This window comes from Ruditapes philippinarum, unplaced genomic scaffold (assembly GCF_026571515.1).
Source record: "Ruditapes philippinarum isolate M1 unplaced genomic scaffold, ASM2657151v2 ctg194_1_1_1_1, whole genome shotgun sequence".
Lineage (NCBI taxonomy): Eukaryota > Metazoa > Mollusca > Bivalvia > Venerida > Veneridae > Ruditapes > Ruditapes philippinarum.
Window position 1 is genome coordinate 318,192 of NW_026853964.1, and position 13,009 is coordinate 331,200.

Consider the following 13,009-nt stretch of genomic DNA (forward strand, 5'->3'; position numbering starts at 1 on the left):
GGGCATAAATCATATTTCCTCATATGACACCAGTTCTGTTTATTTGCCAAAAGTCAATTTGAGACTGGTCCAAATTTGCTTCAATTCGCTCATCAAGCTATAAATAAGTATGTTTAATCTAAGACCTGATTTTTTAACCTGTTTTTGGCTTGTTTCCAGTCTGTTTCTCTTCATGTATCCTAGTTCACATAAAACAAATCCATGGAATGCGACAATAAGCATAGTTTTTGCTCTGTCTCTAACCGTTATAAATACATTGAGAAAACACCAAAAATATATCATAAATGCCAGGAAACGCAACCACCTATAATATATTTCTATATTACAAAAACAAAAATAACACCAACAAACATATTTTCAAAAACCATAATGAAAACAATATAACAGTTTTTTCAAAAAAATTTAGTATTACTTTTCATATATTTTTGGTTTTACTTTACTTGTCCACGGGGAAAAAATGTTGACACACCCTAAGAAAGTTGGTTTAATTTTTTGGGTAGTTGGCATAAAACAGTTTTGTTTTCCCTTTTAAGGAGGGACCCTGGTTCAATTTTAGCATACCTGGAAATTAGAGCAAAAATGCATGGGACTTTGGTTTAAAAGGATCTAATCTATAAGATAAAAACCAAATGCTTAAAGTCTTTTTTGGGTAATTGAAATTCGAAACTGTGATCCGGGTAATTACTAGTCCTGCTCATAACCCAATGCTTTGTTCAGATTTATAGAATTTTAAACCTACATGTAACAAATGGACTTGTCCAAACTCTAAACTGGGGGAAATCCATTACACCAAAATTTAGGGGTAATTTAGGGGTTATAAAAAATGATTAAAGGGAATAAACTAACCTTGAAGCTGATAATCTTGAGAGTCTCAAACAGAGCCAGGTTTGAGATGAGCAAATTTAGGGGTATTAAGGGGGTATAAATGATTGAGAATAACTTACCTTGAAGCTGATAATCTTTGAGAGTCTCAAACAGAGCCAAGGTTTGCAGATGAGCAAATTTAGGGGTATTAAGGGGGTAATAAATGATGAGAATAACTTACCTTGAAGCTGATAATCTTGAGAGTCTCAAACAGTGCCCGGTTTTGAGATGAGCAAATTTAGGGGTATTAAGGGGGTTATAAAATGATTGAGGGAATAATACTTACCTTGAAGCTGATAATCTTTGAGAGTCTCAAACAGACCAAGGTTTGAGATGAGCAAATTTAGGGTATTAAAAGGGGGTATATAAATGATTGAGAAATAACTTACCTTGAAGCTGATAATCTTTGAGAGTCTCAAAACAGAGCCAGGTTTGAGATGAGCAAATTTAGGGGTATTAAGGGGGTATAAAATGATTGAGGAATAACTTACCTTGAAGCTGATAATCTTTTGAGAGTCTCAAAACAGACCAAGGTTTGAGATGAGCAAATTTAGGGGTATTAAGGGGGTATAAATGATTAAGAATAACTTACCTTGAAGCTGATAATCTTTGACAGTCTCAAACAGACCTAGGTTTGAGATGAGCAAATTTAGGGGTATTAAGGGGGTATAAATGATTAAGAATAACTTACCTTGAAGCTGATAATCTTTGACAGTCTCAAACAGACCTAGGTTTGAGATGAGCAAATTTAGGGGGTATTAAGGGGGTATAAATGATTAAGAATAACTTACCTTTGAAGCTGATAATCTTTGAGAGTCTCAAACAGACCTAGGTTTGAGATGAGCAAATTTAGGGGTATTAAAGGGGGTATAAAATGATTAAGAATAACTTACCTTGAAGCTGATAATCTTTGAGAGTCTCAAACAGACCTAAGTTTGAGATGAGCAAATTTAGGGGTATTAAGGGGGTATAAATGATATAACTTACCTTGAAGCTGATAATCTTTGAGAGTCTCAAACAGAGCCAGGTTTGAGATGAGCAAATTTAGGGGTATTAAGGGGTATAAATGATTGAGAATAACTTACCTTGAAGCTGATAATCTTTGAGAGTCTCAAAACAGAGCCAGGTTTGAGATGAGCAAATTTAGGGGTATTAAGGGGGTATAAATGATTGAGAATAACTTACCTTGAAGCTGATAATCTTTGAGGGTCTCAAAACAGTGCCAGGTTTGAGATGAGCATATTTAGGGGTATTAAGGGGGTATAAATGATTGAGAATAACTTACCTTGAAGCTGATAATCTTTGAGAGTCTCAAAACAGAGCCAGGTTTTTGAGATGAGCAAATTTAGGGTATTAAGGGGGTATAAATGATTGAGAATAACTTACCTTGAAGCTGATAATCTTTGAGTGTCTCAAAAACAGAGCCAGGTTTTGAGATGAGCAAATTTAGGGGTATTAAGGGGGTATAAATGATTGAGAATAACTTACCTTGAAGCTGATAATCTTTGAGAGTCTCAAACAGACCTAGGTTTGAGATGAGCAAATTTAGGGGGTTATTAAGGGGGTATAAAATGATTGAGAATAACTTACCTTGAAGCTGATAATCTTTGAGAGTCTCAAACAGACCCAGGTTTGAGATGAGCAAATTTAGGGGTATTTTAAGGGGGTATAAATGATTGAGAATACCTTACCTTGAAGCTGATAATCTTTGAGAGTCTCAAACAGTGCCCGGTTTGAGATGAGCAAATTTAGGGGTATTAAGGGGGTATAAATGATTGAGAATAACTTACCTTGAAGCTGATAATCTTTGAGAGTCTCAAACAGAGCCAGGTTTGAGATGAGCAAATTTAGGGGTATTTTAAGGGGGTATTAATGATTAAGAATAACTTACCTTGAAGCTGATAATCTTTGAGAGTCTCAAACAGACCTAGGTTTGAGATGAGCAAATTTAGGGGTATTAAGGGGGTATAAATGATTGAGAATAACTTACCTTGAAGCTGATAATCTTTGAGAGTCTCAAACAGAGCCAGGTTTGAGATGAGCAAATTTAGGGGTATTTTAAGGGGGTATTAATGATTAAGAATAACTTACCTTGAAGCTGATAATCTTTGAGAGTCTCAAACAGACCCAGGTTTGAGATGAGAACATTGGTATCCACAACCACTGTAATGATCTGTAAAATAGTAGTCAAAAAGTTTTGACTGATATCTTGTATAGAATGGTTTACAACATTTTGATTTTGATTCAAAAACAAAAAATATTGTAAACCATTCCCACAATATTGATTTGATTGAAAACAATAATAATTGTAAACCGATCCATACAGTATCATTTTCGCTGAAAAAGAAAATTGTAAAAAACAATATTGTTTTGATTCAAAACAAAAAACATTGTAAAACTATTCCATTGCAGTTTTGTTCTGAGTGAAAACCAAAAAAAATTGTATACCATTCCAAAACAATATTGTTTCTGTTGAAAACATAAATACTGTAAACCATTCCACACAGTATTGTTTTTGATTCAAGACAAAACTATTGTAAACCATTCCATACAATATTGTTTTGATTGAAAATTGAATTCATGTAAACCATTCCATACAGTATTGTTTTGATTGAAAAAAATTTTTTAAACACTTCCAAACAATGTTTGATTCAAAACAGAAATATTGTAAACCATCCCATACAAAATACATCTTTAACAAGGTGTACCTGGTTTGACAATTCTATAAGTTTTTCTATAAGCGTAGAAAAAAATAATTAAAACTTTTGTAAATTGATCACATGTCCCCATTGATCAGATGTTATTGTAGAATTGTTCTTATTCTGAAACAGGTGATCAGTCAAATAATACCCTGAAATTTCACTCTGATGGTTAGGAAAAAAAAGATAGGACAAACTAAAAATACAAATTCACCATGGTATAGATTAAATGGTCCATTCTCTCTTCTAACCTGATTTTCACATGTATTATTGCACAGAAATCAATAGTTGATAAAAAAAAAATCTGACATAACTTCGTTTTTACCTTGCTTGTTGCTTTCATAGGTGTAAATTTGTCCGTATAATCAACGAAGCTGCTAGCATTTTGTTTACCAGACCCGCTCACTTGCTGTCTAACCTCAACCAGAACCTCGTCTATATCCATCATTTCCTCCTCATTCTCTTCAATGGGTAATGCCACACCTTCATCCACTGGTAAGTCTCCGCCTACTCCTATTGGAACTGCCCCGCCTTCTCCAGCCCCGCCTTCTCTCTCAGCCAACTTCCATACCCCCTCACCATGTAATTTCTCATCAACCAAGCACTCGTCCACCTCCATACTGACTACAGGCCTTGACACGACATCTGCATCCTTGACGTCTGCTGCCCAGCCTGTTGTGGGAAATAAAAAGAATAGATGATTCACTAGATGATGTATCATAATGATAAACGTAGACTCAAAATAATGTCAAGTTTAGAATTGATAGATCCCTACTCTTGACCTTTTATTTGAATAACAATAGATTTAACCACAAACATTGATATGTGTTCTTTTGTTTACAAAAGGGAAAGCCAGCAGAACAGAAGGACAGCATGTCAGGACAGCAAACGAGAGCAAATCTATATGCCCCTATACCACACCAAGTGGGAGGAATATGAACAAGAGCTGTCACAGGAGACAGCCAAGCTCGACTTATAAAATACTGGACGCAGTAAAGAGGACAAAACTATGAAAGAAAAATCAATTATGTATAATTATGTATTAAGTTATAGTAAAAAATAACATTTGTTAACATAAATTCCAAGATCAAGGGGAATAATTCTAGAAATAGTCTCGCTAGAGTTATGAACCTTGTCACACAACAAGTGTGTAATGATAAGAAATATATATTTGAAGTTTGAAGTAGATACATGTACCTTAAAAAGTAAAGAAGTTATATTTTGAAAAGAAAATCCTAAGTTCAAAGAGAGATGAGTCTGTAAATATTGCTTCAAGAGTTATGTACATTGTCACATGAAATGTAATTGATGATAAAAAATAAGTATTTGAAGTTTGAGGTAGATACCTTTAAAACTAAAAAAGTCATAGTAAATTCTAGTAAGAAAAATCTAAGTTTATGGGGAGATAATTCTTGCAATATTGGTGCTAGAGTTATGAACCTTGTCACATAAGATGTGGATGATGATAAGGTACATATATTTGAAGTATGAAGTTGATCCATTAAGAAATAAAGAAGTAACAGTAAAAAATAGTATTTTTTCAGGAAAATTCTAAGTTCAAGGGGAGATAAATCTAAAAATATTAGTGCTAGAGTTATGAACCTTACACATAAGATGTGGTTGATAATAAGGAACATATATCTGAAGTTTGAAGTTGATACCTTAAGAAATGACAAAGTTATAGTGAAAAATATTTTACTGCACCAAAACTTTAATCTGAAATCTGGACGCTGACGCCACCGCCGACATTGGGGACTTCGTATAGTCGAGCTAAAAATGAAAATATTGAAATGAAAAAGATACTAACCTTTTTCAGGAGGGGAGCAAGTCTTGCTTGTAGTGTTTGTTACATAGCCACTATCAACAGAATCATTCACTTGACCTAAACTAACCTGTATTAAAATTAACATTAATATAATACATGTATATTTGTATATATTTTATTCACAAGGCTACCATTCAGCTTTTTCATGCACTTGCAATTCTAGTTACAATTAAAATAAATTTTAAAAGTAAACCTGGAAATTCAAAATAGATCTATAGACATATACCCTTAGTATGTCCCACATTGACTTTAATATTTACTTATGTTTACTATCAACATATTGATGAACTACTAACAATGATAAAGTGTATGGCATAATCCAACTTATGAGGTAAGAGAACCTATTTTTTTAAAATAATAACTGTATTTTTATTGCGATTCAGTCAAATATCTGAAAACAATGCAGCCCATGAATTGGAATATAAAAACTACCTGTGAATAAGAATCAACTGACGGACTCTCGGATCCTGCTCGATCCTGTAGATTATTGATCCAAGCCTGAATACTCAACAGTTTGTCTTTATCCCCAATAAACAATTTATACTCGGCATTATTGTTACGATCAAAATCTGAACCCTCTTCCGGCAGCTTGGGCACACGTTCCTCGCCAACATGCTGAACTGGTGCACTTCTACTTACATTTGAGTCACGAGTTGATGGAGTTAATTTACGAATGCATTGAGCAGTGTTTGTGTTAGTAACTGGTTCTGTTTTACCTAATGTCTCTGTGTTAGTTGCGTGTGTCTTTTTAACTAATGAACTAACGCTATCGCGTGAATGACAAGATCTGACAACTCTACGTTTGTCTTCACCTACATATAAATATGTGTCTAGTGAACATTCTTCCTTATTTACCTGGCTGTTTATTTTTTTCTTTATCTTTGATTGAGGATCGTCTGAAAGGTCTATTATTTCTTCCCGTTTATCGAAATTCGGGCACTGAATTTCGGTGCCGGTCTTCCGCCTCTTGACTGCCTGTATATCATCTGTCAAGTTTCTGCTTGAATTCATGTCTTTCGTATTTTCATGACCACGTTTCCCTACATTTAAGATAGTCCTCAAGTCTTTACCCGCAGATTTTGAATATTCCTCATTTTTCTGCGCGCAGCTTTTGTTTGTAGAACAGATGACTTTGGCAATTCCGGCACTTTTCTTCGGATACTTAATTGGGGACAATTTTTTGTTATCAAGGTATGACACATCTTTAGCCACATTTTGTTTTGTATATGAAGGCTTATATGATTTAAATGTCACCGGTTGTTGCGATTTTGAGGATGTTTGCGGATTACTTTTAACTTTTTGCTGTAAACAGTTGCCTAATGAACAATCAGGTTTTTTATAATGATGGTAACTTTGACTAACATGAGCAGAATCTTCTTTTTTATCATTGTGCAAATCTTTCTGTACAGAAGTTACAGTCTTTATACCTGTTCCTGCATATTGACAAACTTTTTTCACACTGTAAGGCTGATACTGGCTTTTCACCTGGCCTGAAAACTTTTTATCTGGACTGTACTGACATTGGCTTTTTGACTGGCCTGAAAACTTTTTATCTGGACTACGCTGATATTGACTTTTTGCCTTGCCTGAAAACTTATTATCAAGACAGGGCTGAAATTGAGTTTTGGCCTGGCCTGAAAACTTTTTATCAGGACTACGCTCATATTGGCTTTTGGCCTGGCCTGAAAACTTTTTATCAGGACTGCGCTGATATTGGCTTTTGGCCTGGCCTGAAAACTTATTATCAGAACAGGACTGGTGTTGACTTTTGGCCTGGCCTGAAAACTTATCGTCAAGTACACCTCTTTTCAACTTCGACATTTTACCATCATCGCCCGCTTGTGTGCTTCTTCGACACTTAAGTTGAGATAAAGTATGTGGTTTCAATGAATTTCTACCAGGACATTCTAAAGCAATGTTACGAGTTTCTCTTTCAGACGAGCTTTTTTTATAACTATCACGTGTATTACAAGCACTGGTATCATGGTGTTTATTAAGACTAGATTTGAACTGATTGTGTGTGTCGGGCGACTGTGAGGTTTGTTGCGGAGATGTTGTAGAAACGGGAAATTTCTCTGGTGACACAGCATCAACTACGAGTGACGTTGCTGTTAAAACTGGAGCAGCCGTCGTGTTTGCATTCCCACTCTGCAATGAACGAAGAAATTTTACAAATAAAAGAGTGATGTGCATTGTGGATTTTTAGAAATGAAAGTCCAGGATAATTTTTAGATAAAAAATAAAAGAACGAAGAAATTTTACAAATAAAAGAGTGATGTGGACATTTAGTAAAGAAAGTTCCTGCATTTTTAGACACACAGTACACTAATCTGCTACCTGCCATGATTTATATACATTATTCTCCACTATTCCAGCTTCATAGAAAATATATTGCACTGCTTTATTACTAGATACTATTAAAATAAACATTTTTTGTTTTATTATAAATTTGACTATTTATTGTCATAGCAACCATGTACTGTATTTGTAAATATGGCAATAGAATGAAGTGAAATGTAAAATGTCTATGTAAAATATTTTCAATTTATTCATTGCTAGATGAAATTAATTAATTTCTAACATTTTTGCTGTAGAGTTTGTCTTGTTCCCATGGCATTAGTTTAAAGATCTTGTATGTTGTGAGCAAAGTGGTTAACCACACTCAATGAAATTATACATATGTATATAAATATGCTAATAAAACAATTTTCAAAGTTGAAACATCAAAGAATATGTAAAATATGAACTGCGAAAAATTGTACATATTATATGTAATCATTAAATTAAAAATATATGCATTCATTTCTTATTGGAAAATTTGACTTAAACTTCATAGGAAATCAATTTCTAAGTACCTCTGTTTATTACATGAAATGTTAAATTCAGTAATATCTTTTTATAAATTATGCTTTTTGGAACCTACAATATTGAAAAATCTTAATTTGTGCATCATATTTATGATTTAAAACCATAAAAATTTGTGTTACAGGATCTATAATATAAATAAAATTCTGCATGTCTTTTGTCCATGTCAAAATATATTGATTAAAATTTTTCAAGTTAACAATTATTTACCTGTATTCTGTAAAAGCTCTGTTATGTACACTGTATAGCAGTGTTTATTCTAAGATTTGAAAAACAGGGGGATTTTTATCGAAAATTGAGAATTTATTACATTAATTTTGTTGATCTTTTTCCTTCTTTGTCTATGTAAAATTTTCCCCCTTCCTCTAAAAAAATAGGGGTGAATTCTCAAAACTATGGTTGAATCCCCTATCGCCCCTCTAGAATAGACACTGTATAGTTACATTTGAGCCGCGTCACGACAAAACCAACATAATGGGTTTGCGACCAGCATGGATCCAGACCAGCCTGGGCATCCGCGCAGTCTGATCAGGATCCATGCTGTTCCCTTACCAACTCTATTACAAGTAGAGAAACTGATAGCGAACAGCATGGATCCTGATCAGACTGCACGGATGCGCAGGCTGGTCTGGATCCATGCTGGTCGCAAACCCATTATGTTGGTTTTGTCGTGACGCGGCTCATTTATAGTTACAGTAGTTTATATCTATCTATGCTAAGTATCTAAAAAAAACTTGTCCATCTTTCAATCTGGACATAGCTATTAATCATTTTTTACGGAAAATTAAAAGACTTTATAGATACTATAGATATATAAAACTTTAAAAATACCAGCTTTATAAATACTGGGAAAAAAACTTTAAAAAATACCAGCTTTATAAATACTGGGAAAAAATATATAAATACCACATAATGCTGAAGAAGATCTGGAAATTCCCAAGAACTTGCCCCGGAGTTTACATTGAAATAATAAACCCTGTCTGGATATGTTTTTGACTGCTTCACAATCCAACCAAATGGCAGCTCAGCTTTTTTGTCATCCATCTGAAATATAAAAAATACAAAGAGCTGTCTTTCTTGGCACTTATTTCATCAGATACTACTGTACATTTATGATTTGCTATTTATATTGGAAATTAATATTAAAAATTTGAAAAGTTTGTATGATGGTTTTTGTATTCTCTGATCGCAGATCAGGAAATACAATGCTGACATTCAATCTCTGGCACAAAATTTCACGACAAACCTAACGCAGCTTAAAACTAACAATGTAAAAGAAAGAAATATTTGGTTTTTTTTACAAGTATCCAACAAATTACAACGCATTCAAAGTTTAAAAGTAGCGTTGGCTTATAGAATTGTCAATAAATGCACAATCATAAATTACGCAGATGAATATCATTTCAATCAATGAAAATGCTATTTTTAGCGATGTTGATTATCAAATACTTCAGAGCGTTTAAGTACAGAAATAAATCTGACTGTCGAGTAGTGGAATATATACATGTCGGACTGTTTTGGTGAAAAGATTTTCCCTAAAATATTTACATCAGTGTTCAACAACAGGTTTATCGTGAACAAAATATCTCGAAATTAATAAGGATTACAAACCCGAAATGGAAATTCTAAATATAGAATTATTTGATTTTATTCAAGCTTTCTTCGTATAACTTCCCATGGTGCAGGGGTAACGCGCTCGTTTAGGGTGTGAGAGGTCTGGGGTTCAAATCCCAGTCGAGGCATCTAGTGTCTTTTTTAAGGATGTAGCCACGATATGCAAGGATAAAGTGTGGCTGTCATGAAAAAATGAACATAAATGATTTTTTGATGCAACTCTAGTCATACCAAATTCGGTACATGTATGACATTGTATCAAACTCAAACTGTTATAGTAAAAAATCTAAGCGCAGTAGCTGTATCTCGGTGCCCTGTAAGATGAATTATAGTATATAAAAATAAACTTATATAGGAAAATACATACAGATATACAGTACGATTTAGATTGCAAAGATCAGAAAATACCACAGAGATTGCAGCCCTTTGATTAAGCTTAAGCAAGTGCTTTTTGTTATGTATGACTGATGCCCTTTGTAAAGACAGACATGTTATATCTATGAATAAACAGTTTAACCCATAACTCCATGAATATTTTATGAAAAATGGCTGTTTTCATTGAAAAGCCTCCTGTTGAAAGTTCAAGTTGCTACGAAACTATTTATAAATAATGCTTTTAATGCTGATCAAACTACATGTAGGCACAAATGATTACTGGACCTTTGCCTTTGTAACGGCATGCTCAATATTATATTTTATGTTACCATGGAAATGAGGGGACATCTCCAAACTGCCAAAAATCGCTATTTTGCGTTGAATTTTTCCATTAAAACTGATTTCAAAGTGCTGCAACCTCGCATAATGGATTAAGATAAGAGTCAAAGAGTTAGACTTTTCAGTTCTGGTTACACCTTCTTAAGATCGACATAAGGCCATTTTGAGCCTCTCACAAGTACAAAATTTTCTTAACATTGAGGGGGAGGTAGCCCCCTTCAAACCCCCTTGCAGAAGAGGGCATATCCATCCTCTGGTAGCATGGGACCCCATATTATCGTCATACTTAGGTTTTTCTATATGTCTGTGATGAATTTAATAGTCCATATTTTGTGTGAAGTAAAACAAATTCAACTTATCATTACATGTCTTATTAAATGAGGTCAAAAATTTTGATTTCACCGTATCCATGACCACTCCTGACAAAATACTGAGAGTACGCCGGTAATAAAGTTGCGCCGATAATACAGAGTAAGAGTATATGAATCTTTTTGATAGGGGGCGGCGCAAAAAAAGTATTGACTTTCATTTCTCAAACATAAAAAGTGTTTGAGCCCTAAGAGGGACATTTTTTCACGATTTCACGTATAAAGGGTGGGGTTGACAGTGCGGTAAATTGCGTATATAAGAGGTAAAGTGTTAATACTGTAGTCGAAATATTTGATCGCGAAAACATGTTACTTTACACATTATTGCTGTCAACGACAATTTCTAATTCTAAATACAAGCAGTATTTCTAAATATATCACTAACACGCATAACTGCAGCTTATAGTTTCAGTTCAATCTACCTACAGAGTAATTAACGAAAACAAAAACAAATGAAAGTTAACAGAATTTCAGAAAAAGGCGAATTTTACAGTAGACACCAAGTTACTGTTATTAATATAATTAGAAATAAGAAAAATGGATTTACATTGGACACAAATAATATGTTAATCTTTTAATTTATCAGGTAATTTGTGCACTAAGCTGACATGATACATTATTTTCACATCTTTGAATCGTGTACATTTCAGTTCAGTTGGGTACATGTAGTAGGTTCGACACCACCAAATATTTTCCTCCCTTATATTATATAGATCTATTGCTATCTTCTCCATCAGCGTGTCCTGCGCTACCCTTTCTAATTCCCAATGGTAGAATAGAAGCTTTCTGAAGCTTTTTGAAAGATCCTAGCTCTAACAATGGTAGTATAGCAACTGAGGCAATGTAAAGACATCTTCAAAATTATTCAATGAATATTAGATCAAATGAAATTATTTATTCATATTCCGATTTACGTTTTCGGCCGGAGAAGTATATACACATATACTAATATCTAGAATACAATGGCAAAACTGTATAGCTGTTTTAGAAGTGTGTTCTCATAATACAGTGACCTCTGATGATTTAACACTCACCCAGCTTAGATTTAACACACTCAAACACACTATTATTTAAATCACAATATCACTTACTCAAACTAAATCACACTCACACACACTCACATGCACTCACGCTAGTTACACTCACTAACTGGCTCTTTCCCTCAATATCTATTTCCCTCACTAACTCGTTAATTCACTCATTCTTTTACTAACTCTTTCTTAATCTCACTCATTCTTTAATAAAGCCACTAATTCTTTAACTCTTTCACTCTTTAACTCACTCATTATTTGGCTCACTCATTCTGTAACTCTTAAACTCACTCATTCACTCACTCGCACATCAACTTATTCACTTATGCATTAACTAACTCACTAAAGATCCTTGCATTGCATTGTCGTTTTTAGTATTGGCGATTAATTCTCTATGTATACTCTTAGATAGACTGAAAACATTTCCGCTGAAACTCCGTCCTTCTGAAACATAACATTTATAACATTTAAAGGGAAGTAACACAACTACAAGTCTGAAATATTTCTAAATAAGTTATCTTCTTTGAAACCATAACAGGCACGAAAGAGGGGTACATGTATTATAAATTCATGAAAACGTGATCAAGCGGATCCAATTGCCAAAAACGTGCGTGTAAGATCACGTTCACGTCAGGCCAAGTGAGTCATTTAAAAATAAACGCTGTACATCCTAAAAAATCAAATAGTGATCCAGAAGAGTGTGTTACTTAAATTTAGAGGTTTCTCTTTACAGCAAAAAAGGCATAAAGGTCTAACCCAAGGAAGATGACCTCGAGAGGCCCGTGTGACATGGTCGTTTTTGGACTGATGATTTTATTTTTCTGTATATAAAATGTATTAATTTTCGAAATTGACATCATTTTCTGGTTTCAATCGATCAACATCATTTGTGATTCCGTTGCGGATTAGCTTTCCCCTTTAGTTTGGAGTTTCCTCATACAACAAAATAAGGATTAAAGCTCTAAATCAAGGAAAATGCCATTGAGATGCCCAAATGGCATTATCGGTTTTGGACCACTCACTTAATTT

At 33.9% G+C, this 13,009-nt stretch overlaps 1 protein-coding gene across 1 annotated transcript; it reads right to left on the minus strand.

Annotated features, from left to right (window-relative positions):
* Nucleotides 1-606: 606 nt before the first annotated feature.
* Nucleotides 607-11,440, minus strand: LOC132738517 (muscle M-line assembly protein unc-89-like). The gene is made up of 7 exons (XM_060726019.1): nucleotides 11,335-11,440; nucleotides 9,160-9,297; nucleotides 5,821-7,536; nucleotides 5,371-5,455; nucleotides 3,889-4,235; nucleotides 2,956-3,037; nucleotides 607-611 (listed from the first exon to the last, which is right to left on the minus strand). The coding sequence occupies exons 1-7, from the start codon at nucleotides 11,338-11,340 to the stop codon at nucleotides 607-609; spliced, it is 2,379 nt and encodes a 792-aa protein (XP_060582002.1). The 5' UTR covers nucleotides 11,341-11,440.
* Between the last annotated feature and the right edge of the window lie 1,569 nt (nucleotides 11,441-13,009).

Bases quoted from the DNA above. Each gene is read 5' to 3' on its own strand.
- LOC132738517 (XM_060726019.1), bottom strand. The intron at 5,456-5,820 runs GTAGTTTTTATA...ATTTTAATACAG, and splicing joins CAGTTGATTCTTATTCACAG to GTTAGTTTAGGTCAAGTGAA. The intron at 3,038-3,888 runs GTAAAAACGAAG...ACTATTTTACAG, and splicing joins CTATGAAAGCAACAAGCAAG to ATCATTACAGTGGTTGTGGA.